Source organism: Populus euphratica, unplaced genomic scaffold (assembly GCF_000495115.2).
Source record: "Populus euphratica unplaced genomic scaffold, PopEup_1.0 scaffold41.1, whole genome shotgun sequence".
In the NCBI taxonomy this organism is placed as follows: Eukaryota; Viridiplantae; Streptophyta; class Magnoliopsida; order Malpighiales; family Salicaceae; genus Populus; species Populus euphratica.
Window position 1 is genome coordinate 1086342 of NW_011499868.1, and position 15252 is coordinate 1101593.

Consider the following 15252-nt stretch of genomic DNA (forward strand, 5'->3'; position numbering starts at 1 on the left):
AAAGGGGGGGGGGGAGCCTAGTCATTTGCCATGCACATGATTAACCATGAGTATATTATCTCCACGCAAAAACAAGACCTTGATTTGACTGCCGATTCTTACGTTTCATCTCATCTAGTTCTTCTTCATCTTCTTCTTTTCTCTCGTTAAGATTTTTTTTAAATTTTTTTTTAATATCATACATCTCAATCCTATATATATACTAGGCAAAACTTCAAAAGCTATGTTGAAAGCAAAGAGCTAGAGGTTGTTTTCTTTTAAAACTTTTTTCTAGTATGATTTAACTTAGAAACAAATTAACTACATATTATTAAAGACTTTCAATAACAACGATAGCTATAATAATTGTAATAGCTAAAGAGTTTATCTGATACTTTAGGATATACACCATGTCTATCCTTAGCATTGAATAAAGAAATCACACAGCCTCAATTTTCTTTATTTTGAAGTTCGTGCCTTCATCTTGTCTCTTCTCACTCGTAAAATTCTAGATCCACCCTCTATTTGCAATAATAGAAGTATATAAAGAGAGTGATATCCCATTTGCTGCCGTGAGAAATCCACGAAGAAATAAAGTATTCATTCAATTACGTTTTAATTTCTAAGAACGATTCAACTGAATAACTTGTCTACTTCAGATATAATTATTAAATTAAAAAAAAACTCAACTAATATCAACATCAATTGATAATCAACAATTTTCTTAATCCAATTCCAACGGCAAAGCAAAAGCCACCATATAGATCAAAATTTATTTTTTTTTATTTTTTTTTAATTTTAAAATTATTTTAATATGATAATATTAAAAATAAAAAAATATTTTAATATATTTATAAAAAATAATTATTATTACAATGACCCTTTCTAACTTGCCTCCTGAGAATCAAGAAGCGAGCAGTGGTCAACGTTCCCACCTCTAAAACCCTTTGGACATGAACATCTCGGTCTCCGCTTTAACACACACACACACGCCACCGCCGCTGCAACCGCCTCCCCAGAACAATCCCGTCAACTCTCAAATGGGCAAACCCGTTACCCGATCCCACTCTCTACCTCTCCACGAACCCTCTTCTCCTCCACTGTCCACCACCACCACCACCACCACCACCGCCTCCAAAATCTCATTTCAATCAAGAAAAATCAGAAAACTTTCAACCAACAAAACAACCACCACTACCACCGCTATAACCTCCACTTCCACCCCCCCTCTCAAACCCTTATCTCACAAAGGCGAGATAGAACTGGCACTTGATCATTTAAGCAAATCAGATTCTCTCCTTGCACCTCTATTAAACAGCCATGAACCACCAGCACTGAATCCTTGTACCTCACCGTTTCTTTCTTTAACAAAATCCATCCTTTTTCAACAACTAGCAACAAACGCAGCCAAATCAATCTACACACGTTTTCTCACTCTCTGTGACGGAGAATCTCAAGTAAACCCAGATACTGTACTCTCATTATCTGCTCCCAAACTCAGAGAAATCGGGGTTTCTGGTCGAAAAGCGAGTTATTTACATGACTTAGCAGAGAAATATCGAAATGGGTCTTTATCTGACTCCTCAATTCTTGAAATGAATGATGATATGTTATTGAATAGGTTGACTGAAGTTAAGGGAATTGGGGTTTGGTCTGTGCATATGTTTATGCTATTTTCGTTGCACAGACCGGATATTTTGCCTGTTGGTGATCTTGGTGTGAGAAAAGGGGTGCAAAGTTTGTATGGGTTGAAGGATTTGCCTCAGGCATTGGAGATGGAGCAGATTTGTGAGAAATGGAAGCCTTATAGGTCAGTTGGGTCGTGGTATATGTGGAGGTTAATGGAAGCTAAGGCTTTGGCGAATAAAGCAGCTAAAAAAGCATAAGATGAGTTGGTATTTCGGGGTCTTGGTATTGGCGTTTTGATGAGGTATTGCTGTTGTATGCTTTAATTAAATTAGGCCTGTTTTTTCAGTTTGTGCTGGATGCTTTAGAGTTTGATGTATCGAACCTTCAATTTGGACAATGTAAATCTGTATGCAACCAGTGGGTTATCTCTGCTTAATAAATGAAAATTTGTGAATTTCTGCTCTGACATTGGTGGCTCTCAACTACCTAAATTATATTTAGCTTTTTCATTATAGGTTAATTTACACTTCGTATGATGAATATTGATGCAGAATGGATCAAATTCTGTTTCTGTGTATTAACTTTCTGGAGACTGCATTTTCTTGCCAGAGATTGTTGAACCAAATGAAGCGAGACCTGAATCTTGAAACTGTGCATTTAAATGTATACAGAAGCATTGTTGTGCTTGAAGCTTAGTATATGGTGGCGTTTGTCCTGTGGCCATGTCAAATCGTACTTTAGCATGCTTGAAGTCACACGATTGGTTTTGGACCAGAGGGCTGGCTTGCTTATTTACTCCATTAATGTGATCTCCTCTTTTCTTCAGACTTCATATTTGAGTTTTTCTTGGAAGTTTGGGATTGGTCTGTGTAAATTGGATGAGGAAAAGTACAATGTCAGAAATATTACATCAATTTATGAGTCGTTTATTGAATAAAATTGGCTGCATGCCCTTCAGGACAATCGCTGGTACTGCTACAGCTCATAGGTGGGTTAAAGTAGAACGGAATTCTGTGTGGGTATGTTGTTGGAATAATGCGAGTTTGTGCTGGGCATAAAGATGTTCTTGGGTTGAGATTTTTATTCATTGCTTAAGATTTTTGTTTTTGAAAACCTTTGCACCGTCTCTGTTTACAAGACCAGATCAGTCTGTTTGAGAGTTGAAACCACCTTAAACTATGCTAAGGTCAGCATGCGTTTTTTCATAAAGAAACTTGGGTAGAGGTCCTCTCTATGCTGACTTGAAGCCCATGTTGTTTCGCAGACATCAAAACATTTTTTTATGACCCAAATACAAGGCCATGCTATATTAAGATGGTGTTTGTAAATATAATTTAATTGTATTTAAAAAAAAAATTAATTTTTTTACTTTAAAATAATTTTTTTATATTATTTTTATATTATTTTAATATATTCATTTTAAAAATAAACTTTAAAAAATAAAAAATATTATTTTAATATATTTTTAAATAAAAATATTTTAAAAAATAATAACTGTTGTTCCATCCCAGCGACCCACCGGTCCACTCAATTTCCTAGGAATTTTTAAATAAAAATACTTTGAAAAATAATAACCGTTGTTCCATCCCAATGATCCACTCAATGTCCTAGAAAATACTGTTTTTATAAAAATATTAATATGAAATATTTTTAGATTTTTTTAAATTTCTATATTAACACATTAAAATTATTAAAAAATATTTAAAAAATATTAAATTTAATATTTTTTAATAAAAAATAATTAAAAAATACTTTAAAAAATAAATTGAATTGCATTCCCAAAGGAAACGGAGGTTAATCTATGACAAAAGAAATCAATCAAAGCTCCTCAATTAGCAAGGCACTTCTACGGGTCGGGTTTTAGCACCACAATTCTAATGTATCCGGGTTGCTTTTCAAGAATACAGTTTTAACCACTTAAGCAGATGTTGATATTATTTTACAAATACTCTTAATAACTTAAGAAAATTTATTATTCAAACAAAAAGAATAATTTGCATAAATGTCAAGTAATTAATGAGATATTTTAATTGGATTAAATCTAACTTATCTTACAAGCTTGGTTATTTTCAAATTAATGTCAGGAGGTTCTCTAACTAATATGACAGTTCCACAATTCCTTTCCTTCCATGGAATAAAGAAATCCTTGGATTTTGTCATACTTATCTTCTTAATCCTTTTTTAGAACTATATATGAAGTATGTATTTAATAATTCTTTGTATAATATTCTTTTTAAAAGTGCATCTTAATTGAAAATATGTAAAAATAATTTTTATTTTAATTAGATTCATGTGGGATATGGCTCCCATAAGAATTTTTATTTTATTTTCTCATTCCTTTACGTCCAAGTTTAAATTTAAAATCCGAAATTTCTTTGACCTTATGTTTTTTTTTTATTTCTAAGATCTTAATTTTTCAAAACTCATACTTTGCTTTCTGTTTCTTTGCTAGCAAGCTTCACAAACAACCTCTTTTTTTTATTATTATTATAATTAAAAGCATCTCAATATCCTATATTTATGTAATTATATATCTTTTACGTACAGATTTATTAGACAATTATATAAAGTATATCTTGAGTTTTCTTATAAAAATTTAAATTTTTGAGTTGAAATAATTCTTTAACATAATATCAAATTTTTTTTGATTAAATAGTCATGAATTTAAATTTTAATACTTTTATTTTATTTTAAAAAATAAATATAAATTATTATGAGTTTGTACACATTTCAAATTTAAAAATTTATTATACAAAAGAGTGTATTAAAAAATTATATAAATTATATTATGAGATATCATTTAAAAGTTTATATTTCAAGATAAGATAGTTATTTAACAAAATATCTTATTTAATTTTATGCAATTTCTCTTTCTCATCTTTTGCTTTTAATTAAGACTCATAAACATGATTTTTACAGCAATAATAGCTGCACAATATCTCATATTTGTATAATTAATTTCACGACTACGTACTTAGTTTAATAATAAAGGAAAAATCGATTTCATAGAAATCACTTCAGCAATCCAAATGTTAAATCCCGTCATGTGGCTTCACAATATTGCAACGGCATGACATATCAGCTATCCATTTGTCAAAAATATTAGAGAATTTTCAGTGTCTTACTATAATTTTATTGATAGCAAACTAATGTACAGATCAACATACTTTCCTTGTCCTACATGCAAATACAAAGCAATTGGCTTGTAGTTACAAATAATAATAATTATTATTATTATTTTAAAATCTAATTAAAAAATCAATATAAAACAAAACTTGAGCCACGAATCAAATTCACTAATAAATATTATTTAACATATCGAACACTATATTAAATTGTTACATAAATGCACGAGTATTTTGTCTCTACTCCAGATCTAACTCTTAAAAAAAACAAACGCGTATATTTCAGAAGATATTGATGTGGAGAATGGAAGAACAAATAGAAGATGAGCTGCTGGAGATATGATCAGCTACCATAAAATGCCCTAATGAACAAGTCATTCAGCATTTAGAATACACCCATCAAACTGGAAGCATGCATTCTTCTGTGATTGAAAAACTGCATGCTGTTACATCCATCAAGCAAGATATATTGCTTGATGGATGGATGTATGTATGTATGTATGTATGTATGTATATTATCGCAAAAGAATATTTCTTTCCCACTGTCGGTGCCATGGGAGAACAATACGTTCATGCTCATCAGTTTCATTTTCTTCCTTCATTAACTCATCGTAGCACATATTGAGATAAAGAAAAGAATCCAGGCTTAATTTGACTCGTATAAAAGAGGCTTTTGTGTTTAAATTCTTCGTCTAAAACCCAATCAAAGGAAAAGTTTAGTCTTCATGTTGGCTAAAACAACGTATACAGAATCCTTAAGCTATTGATATATATATTTTGATTTACAGCACTCTCTATTGTTTTTATTTTATTTTATCTTAAAAACATAACAAGTCTCTGGATTAATTAGGACCGTTTTCATAGCTATGCGTCATCGGGACTTCGCTATTCCGGCCATCAAATCACTCCAAAAGGCCACCAAAACAATTGTTTTAACCTCATAGACAAAAACATACCACAAAGACTAGACCTCCTTCCCTCTTCGTAACCCCCTCTCCTCCAATCTCTCTCTCCCTCCTCTTCCTCCACTGGGGATGCCGCTTTTTATATAATATCAACTCATTTTTATAACTGATTAATTATATTAATTTGGAGGAAAGAGGATAATTAATAGAATGATAGATATTTGAAAACTCAATTATTTTACAACGATAAAATTAACTCAATTCAAAGTATAAGGATAAATCGAAAATTCATCTTATTAGATAAGGACATATATACCACGCCATTTATCCTTAGTTTTTAAATTAAATTTTTGAAGCTGCAATACACCAAAATCTAGTAAGAGTTGGATCGCACGAAATAAAGGTGAAATGGATGAGCAACTCGGGGCCTACTCTTTCCAGCATATTCGCTTGAAGAGGGACGCTCATCGGAGACTACTGGGCTCGTACAATCAAAACAGTCATTGAGAAGAAGAAAAAACTATTCCTGATTTTAATTGATGTTGCTTCTCATTCAATTTTCTTGTGGATTCAAACCGTGTAATTTATTTTTATATATATTTTCATATGAAATTTATTTGGAATTAAAATTGATAAATAAACTTGATGTGAGGGTTCTTATAAAATCTAAACAATATGTTATTGATTTGTTGCTTGATTTTACAAAAAAATTATTTAAATTTTTATTTTTAAATGATTTGAAATAAAAGAATAACAATTAAAACTTGAGAAAAAATACAACCACTTATCATCTTAAAAAGGGATATAAGAAGGCATCGAGGGTCTTGGTCTAGTGGTGGAAAGGGTTTGTTTCCTTCCACTGCACCTGGGTTCGAGTCCTCATGTGCACGCCTGTCATTCTCGCGGTGCCTTACATGCCTACTGGGTTTGTAGGGTGTTTAGTGGGCTGTGGGATTAGTCATGGTGCGTGCAAGCTGGTCCGGACACCCATGTAAATAAAAAAAAAAGGGATATAAGAAGAAATTAAATGTGAAAATCAAGGCTAGAAGAAAAAAAAGAAAAACTGATTATTGGAGTCACACTAAAGCTCCATCTTTGACATGCACAATCTTGTAAGAGAGGAAGCCCTCACTGGAACAATTTCAATGACACTAAAAAAGACTATCATCGAGGCTTGGAGGAAACAACACATGCCTTACCAATATAACAATTTTTTTCATATGTTGGCATGTCACGTACTATACTTCTCTTTCTTTTTCTTTTTTTTTCATTTTAAGTTTTTAATTCTCCAATTATTTTTTTCATGAATTTCATCCACTTGAAGATAAACCCTCTTGTTTTAATTTAGTCTTGAATTGCAACCCACTTGAGCCTAATAAAGAACAAACAAAGAACTAACAGAGAGCAAAGAAGGGCAAGCAAAAGAAAGAAACAAATAACTCAACTAGATTATCTCATTGTGATTATATTCATTACTCAATTTAATATGTTAATTTGAGTGGACTGAAACAATCTAATATATATTTATCTTAATATTAAAAAATATTATTTTTATATTTTTTTAAAATTAAACCATATTTTTATCAATTATCTAAATTACCTTTAAATTTTTCAAATTAATTAGATTATTCTAAAATATCTCCAGTACATTTTTATATAAAGCTTGTGTAGTTAAGAATTCGAGTTAATATATTTCAAGGTTAATTTATTAGGCTGGATTTAACGAAGTTATTAAAGCTTTTAATGACCTGATCATTTTTTTATATTCATACATGAATTTGTTTTTTTTTTTAATATTTGGACAGCATCATTTTAAAGTTCTTTTAGTCCGATAGGGTTTCAATAGGGTAAACCTGGTATTTTATGAGTGGTTTTGAAAAATATTAATTATATGCTCACAATAACATTGATTACGCTTTAAATTCGTACGCGCAAAATATTAATTGGCTAGTCCAACTGCCGTCAGGTTACATTACTATTATGATATATATTTTTTTCAGTTCGATGGGGTCATTTATTAGTTCCAAATAATTCTCTAATCTTTTTTTATATTAAAATTTTTATTTAATGATAAATGATATTATTGAACTAGTTTATGCATCAACAGAAACTAGTCTTTTTAAAAAAATTATTTTAAGGACATACTTTACATATTGACGTGACATATTAAAATAACTTTATTAATTTTTTTAATATTAATCCTTAAAATTCAAAGTGAGAAAATTGGAATAAAGCATATCTTGAAAAAACTCTGGAGGTTGTCTATTACATTTATTCTTTGGAATGTCACTCATTCATAATATGGACATAAGATTTTATTTTATTATAAAAAAATACAAGAACTCACACTTATGATCCCTCTATAACATTTATTTACGTACTAAAATAATATGGCATGTTTGGTTAGTCGTAATTTTACTTATTTTTTAAATTATTTTTTATTTGAAAATATATTAGAATAATATATTTTTTATTTTTTAAATTTATTTTTAATATCAACACATTAAAATGAATTAAAATACTAAAAAATATTAATTTAAAATAAAAATATTATTTTTTTAAAACACTCTTTTAAAATATAAAAACAAATAATCTCAGTCTATAATTTATAAGAAAGTTTCCCAGTTAACAAAACCTTAATTAGAGAATTTATTCCATCCTGAAATTCTTGACCAATATTCTTGATTGACACCAACTTTCTTTACAGCTAATTTAAGCATCATAGACCGTCGGCAAAAGGATCTCACCTTTAAATTTTTGCTTTCTTCTTATAGAAGTCATGTCATACTATTGAAAAAAGATGGTAATTTCTGATGTACTTTTTTTTCTAAAATAAAAGATTTTCTTATTGACATAATTTCTAGTCACACCGAAACTTTGTGACGAGAGTGTCCATCACAACCGAAAGTGTTCATCATTAATCCTTTATAAATTAATAAAAAAAAACTTTTTTATTGCAATCTATTACTAAACATAAAATTTATAATTGATTGATGATTCTTGAAAACCAAGATATTTAAAAATAAAATTGATATGTAGGGTAATTAACTAATCTCTTAATTCAACTAATCTCATCTATTTTTCGTAGTCAAGGTATTTGGTTATGGAAAGTTCAGATAGTTAATAAGTAATAGCAAGTAATGTTTGATAAGTCAGGTGACTGGTAACTATGGTAGTAATAGACAATACCTGGTAATCTAAGTGATGAGCAGCTATTGTGGTAACAGGCGATGCCTGATAAACCAATGTAACTAGTAGTTATGGTAATAACAAATGATGCTTGATAACCTAAGTGAGTAGTAATTGTGGTACGTGCAAGTGGTGCCTGATAAACTAAATAACCAGTAGCTGGTATCTATAAAAGATCTGCTATGATAGAAGTGAGGACTTTTAGATGGTAAAGTCAATAACTTTGTAGGGAGAAATAATACAATAATATTTTAGATAGATAAATAGATTCTGAAAATATGTATGCTAAAAATATTAAAAATAAAGAGGTTATGAAACTTTGACTTAAAGAATTCATAATATATTTATAGCCCATGAATCTCATCTTTTTATAGATAGAAAGGGCTTAAATGTAATTTAAGTTGTATTCTACTCAAAATAATATGTATTGAATTAATATAGAATGCTAAATGACCAGCATGGGGTTTTTTTAAAAAAAATCCATGACAGATTTTGGGCTCGAGCTCATTAGATTTGAAAAATAGATTCGAATGCACTACCTGGACCCAGACATATTGGGCTAGGGCTGTGCTCTCAAACCCGAGCATGTTAGGCCCAAGAATAGAAGCCAAACTCACATGAGTGTTGGGTGTGTAAGCCCAACCTATTAGGTATGTCACGACCATGCTAGGCATGACAACACACACTGCATAGGCTCAGGCTTTTTCCTTGAGCCCATGCCTTTTAGTGAGTTGGGCTCGGGCTACCATGCCCAAGCCCACTCTTCTTGGACCCCTTGCTATATATTGGGCTTTGGCTACTAAACCCAAGTCTAAAGGGTGTTTTTTGAGCCATTTTTAAAAGAAAATTTTAAGTCTATTTTATTTAGATGCATCAATAGCTCTCCAGATCTGTATTAATTTATAAGGACTTGTAAAAATACTAGGTTATCATGACGAGCTCATCAAATTTTATTTATATAAAAAGAGGGGTTAAAATCTCGGGTAATAAACTAGAGAGCCTATGTATAGGGGTGTGCACTATGTTTGAAAATAAAATTAAGTATATTAAGGGGAACTATAAAGAAACTCATACTTAGAAAAATTTTTAGAAAAGTGAGATGAGATATAAAAAACTTCATACTTAGAATATTTATCTAAATGATCATAGGAAATTTATGAACAAAAATCTCATGCTTTAAAAAAACTTTAAATGGATGATAGAAACTAATAGAGAATAAACATATACTTAGAAAATATTCTAAAAGGTTGAGAGGAATCCAAAAAGGGTGACCCCTAAAGTCACTCATACTTAGAAAATTTTTTATATGACTAAGCGAAACCTAAAAAGGGTGATCTTGATGATACACATTGGAAAGATTTATAAGAAGCAGATGAGACATATACATGGAGGGTGGTTTTATTACATTAGAAAAACTAAGTTCATCTCTTGAAGAGTGGTCACACTAAATATGAAAGGTATATGACCTCTCTAAAATAGAATGAGGCACGAAAGCCCTCAATTGAAAAAAAAAATTCATTGAGAAATAGGTGGTTTGTAGCCCTGGAAGGTCTGTAACCTTTTTTATAATGGTGTCGAGGCTTAAGATCCCCTTACTGAAAAATGGTCAGTGATGTGTGAGAGATGTGACTTTTATATGATAGAATGAGACATCGGACATATTTTGTAAAAGAATAATACTCATTTTATAAAAAAAATTATCCCACAATTCAATATAAACACAAATTGTTATTTTCTAGACCATAATAATAGCAATAAAATAATAATTAATTTTAAAAGCTCAATTACAATAATTTTCACAACTAATCAATTGAACAATTTTTACAATTAAAAAATAAATCACAACAAGTGAATATTAAATAAAAAGAAAATGATCTCAATTGAACAAAATCTACAATTAAGATAATTTTTTAAAAAATCCAAGGCAAACTTGCATCAATTAAAATCAAATTTATATCAATCAAACAATATAATTAGCTAAGACAACTAACTCAATTATCAATTTAAACTCTAATTTATTTAATTCAAGCATGATTGATTTGATAAATCCCATTAATTATATTAAGAACACGCAATTACAACATTCAAAAACAAAAATTATCTAATTATCAAACACAACATAAATATCTAGTTAAATGAAGATACAAAATTTATCATTTCAATAACTAAACACATCAAATTAATAGACAATTTTAATGTTTTACCTTGATTTTGTGATTTGTAAGTGGCAGTTTCACCGGGGGTGAAGAGATTGGACACAAAAGCTTGGGCTGATAGTTTGCAACAAAACAATATATTATAGTGTTTTGGTAGAAAATTTGATGGTGTTTTGAGAGATTAAAAGTTGTTTTATTTAAGTTTTTTTTTGTTTCTAGAGTTTTTTTTCCTCTCATAAATAGAAAAAAAAGAGAAGTGTTTATGAATATATTATAAATGCAATTTAGAATCATAGATTTATTATGAAATCACTATTCTGAATTGTTGTTGCTAAAAAACTACTATTTTTAATGCCATTGCATCAAAATTGTGATTTTAAATCATAATTTTTATAGTTTTTATGTGAACTATTATTTTGAATAGCAATTCTTCAACAATATGATTTCTAATAGCTGTTTTTTAACAAATTATATTATTTTCTCAACTTTGGGGGGGGGGGGGGGAGCCTAGTCATTTGCCATGCACATGATTAACCATGAGTATATTATCTCCACGCAAAAACAAGACCTTGATTTGACTGCCGATTCTTACGTTTCATCTCATCTAGTTCTTCTTCATCTTCTTCTTTTCTCTCGTTAAGATTTTTTTTAAATTTTTTTTTAATATCATACATCTCAATCCTATATATATACTAGGCAAAACTTCAAAAGCTATGTTGAAAGCAAAGAGCTAGAGGTTGTTTTCTTTTAAAACTTTTTTCTAGTATGATTTAACTTAGAAACAAATTAACTACATATTATTAAAGACTTTCAATAACAACGATAGCTATAATAATTGTAATAGCTAAAGAGTTTATCTGATACTTTAGGATATACACCATGTCTATCCTTAGCATTGAATAAAGAAATCACACAGCCTCAATTTTCTTTATTTTGAAGTTCGTGCCTTCATCTTGTCTCTTCTCACTCGTAAAATTCTAGATCCACCCTCTATTTGCAATAATAGAAGTATATAAAGAGAGTGAGGGGGTTGAGGATGATATTTACTGCCTTTTTAGTTTTTTTCTTTGATTTTGAGAGATTAATTCTTCCTACAATTGTATATGATTTCTTTATTTAACACGTTAGCCTTGCATATAGTGGCGGTGGTAGAAGTTTAATATAGGGAGCGAGATTTCAATAAGAATTTTTTTTATAAAAAAAAGTTAGATTAATAAAATCATATATGTAATAATTAAATTTATCTCAATAAAAATAATGAATAATTTTGGAGGGGCATTCCATTTCCGCGGGCATCGCATAAGCTTTTTGTTGGATTCCAGCAGTGCTGCAAAGGACACATGTATTCCACAAGCGTGCAGTTTGTGATGTGACTTGAAGGAGCCCATAAATCCCCAGTTAGATTTGCTTGTCTTGACTCTTGTGAGGGAAAGGCCATCCTCTCTCTGTCCTCTGTCTTGCAATTTCCAGGATAGCCATGGCTAGGGGCGCCTCTCTCTCTCTCTCTCTCTCTAACAACTCTCTCTCTCTCTCTCTCTCTCTCTCTCTCTCTGTGTATATATATATATATATATATTGGACGTCTTCAGTGTTAATGGAATTCGTTGTGTGTTTGGTTCTTCTGAAATCTCTAATTAGGGTTGGCATATAAGAAGTGCATGAAATTTGATTTGTCAGCCTCTCATCTCTCTTGATGAATCGATGGATAATCACAGGTTAATCTTTCAAAATCAAATACATTGAAATAGTTTTTATAAAAACTAAATGATTACTAAAAAAGAACACAGTCTTGTAATCATTCAACGTAGAGAGAGTACAGTGTGCAGACTCCAGATGGTTAGAAAAATAAAATCCTTTGAAAATTGAAATGGAATTTCTCCTGGTACTAATTGTCAAACCAGTTGTTAGATTTATTCAATTTTAAATAATAGTAGATAGAGATGAAGACTAAGAAATATGTTTTTTTATATGGTTTTAAATTTGACTTTCTTTATTCACTGATGGTTAGGCTGTAGAATAAATTTAAAGCGGAGGGCCCAGTTTGATACGTACAAGCTAGCTCAAGATAATCTTCATATAAAAAAATAATTTATTTAATTTAGAATATAGTTTTTTATTTTTTGGTTAATACATTGTTATTCTTCTATATGGAATATAAAAATTGAGATATATATATTAAAAAATAATATAAATTACATTTTGATATTTTATATAATAACTTAAAATTTTATGTTAAATTAGTTTATTAATATGATATTAGAATCTTGATAACTAAGCATAGAAGTGGGGGCAAAGAGAGGTTAGCAGAGGCTCCGACCCATGCAATTTTTTTCCAACTCTTTTCTTAACAATATTTATATTTTTAATCTAAATAATGAAACAACTAATATTTTGATCCCTTTTAATTTTATTTTTTAGTTCCGTCTCTGACCAGGAGGTCACAAGTTTAAATTTTATTATTTTTATTTATTTGATAAAAATTAAATACATATAATGTGAGTTTGTGCAAATTTAAAGTTTAAAAGATTTTTACTTAAAAAGGTATGTTGAGGAATAATATAAATTTTATCTTAAGATATTACCTAATCATTTAAATTTTTAATTAAATTAATTCTTTGATATCATTATAAATATTTTTTTTGGTTGCCAGCTAAAAAAATATTGAACTTTTATTTTGACAAAATTTATATTATTTTTTTCATAAATTGAATTCAAAACATATGGTGTTTTAACAATGTAGCTTCTTTATATTTTCGTAGAATTGTATTTACTTTAGTAACTGTTCTCTTAATAGTTCATTCAAAGACTTTAAAATAAGTATTTGTTAAAAGAATGCTTAACTTAATTTTAATAATTTGAATAATGCAAGCATATATGTGCTAGAAACCACTAAGGTTGTGTTTTTTTTCAAAAATGTTAGTTTTCTGATTTCTATCTTTGAATTTCTTATTTATTTTAAATAAAGTTTCTATGGAAAATTAAGAAAATGGGTTTAGTAGCCTTTTTATATATATATATATAAAAAAAAACAAGAACCTTCTTGGTTTGCCTTAAAAATATCATACGAAATGAACATAAACGACCGAGTGAACCAAAGAAGACCCTTATTTTTATATTGAAAATTTTCAAAAACAATCTTTTTAAATATGATTTTATTATCATATCTATTATTTTTGTAATTTTTAATTGCTCATGAAATATATACAATTATATAAAATATATATTTTAAAAAGGATCAATTATTTCAATAAAAAATATTGCATTTGCTAGAATAAAAGGAGAAATACTTTAATAGAAAAATTATCTTGATGAAAAACAAAATTTAAAATAATTGAATTTTTAATTTTAATAACAATACCTAAACCTGTATATTTTTTTAGATGATTTGAGTGTGTTTATTTAATGGAAAGTAATTTATAAAAAATTACGTCATTATAAAAGTTGGTTAATAGAAAATACCCTCCGATAAAAGAAAATTTTGGCTCGGTTTTTAGAAACGTGTTTTTTTTTTGGTGGAAAATATTTTTTGAAAACTGTTAAAAATTTAAAAATATTATATTATTTGTTGATTATATCAAATTTGGTTATCAAACTTTTGATTGCTATATATATTTTATTTTGAATATTTATTTTCCAATGTCATTCTTTATAATTTAATTTTTATATTAACTTTTGTGCTTATTTTTATAATTATTATTTGCTTTTTCACTATTATTTTTTAATTAAAATTTTTTATTTATCACATTTGATCTTCATTCTTTTGATTGTTACTTATTTTATTTAAAATAATTTATGAAATGTTAATTGTTATTATTTTAATATCTTCATCTTTTAATTTTTTTATTTTTTAAATTTGATCTCTATTATTTTAATTATTATTTATTTTATTTGATCTAATTTATAAATTTTTTTTTTTTCAATTTTAATCTCATTCAACTTTTTAATTTATAATATTTATTCCTTGTTATTTTAATAGACTTGAAAAAATAATATATTAAAAATTTATTTTTCAGCTCATTTTATATAATATGATCAAATACTAAAAAATATTTTTTAATTTATTTTTTATTACACTATTAAATATTAAAAAATAATTTATTTTTTTAAAATTCTCTTTCTAAAACTATTTTTCACCAAGTAAATATGACAAAAAAAAAAATCTTTACCTTCCCGCAATATGCGTAGTTCCACAAGAGAGTAAAATCTAATAATATCTTGGAAATCGACTTTATGGTGACAGAACATATTTCAACTAGAAGAGGTCCACTG

At 28.5% G+C, this 15252-nt stretch overlaps 1 protein-coding gene across 1 annotated transcript; it reads left to right on the forward strand.

Moving 5' to 3' along the window:
• The first annotated feature begins 870 nt into the window (after window positions 1–870).
• Window positions 871–2076, forward strand: LOC105126593 (probable DNA-3-methyladenine glycosylase 2). The gene has a single exon (XM_011027501.1). The coding sequence runs from the start codon at window positions 933–935 to the stop codon at window positions 1863–1865; it is 933 nt and encodes a 310-aa protein (XP_011025803.1). The 5' UTR covers window positions 871–932; the 3' UTR covers window positions 1866–2076.
• Window positions 2077–15252: the final 13176 nt, after the last annotated feature.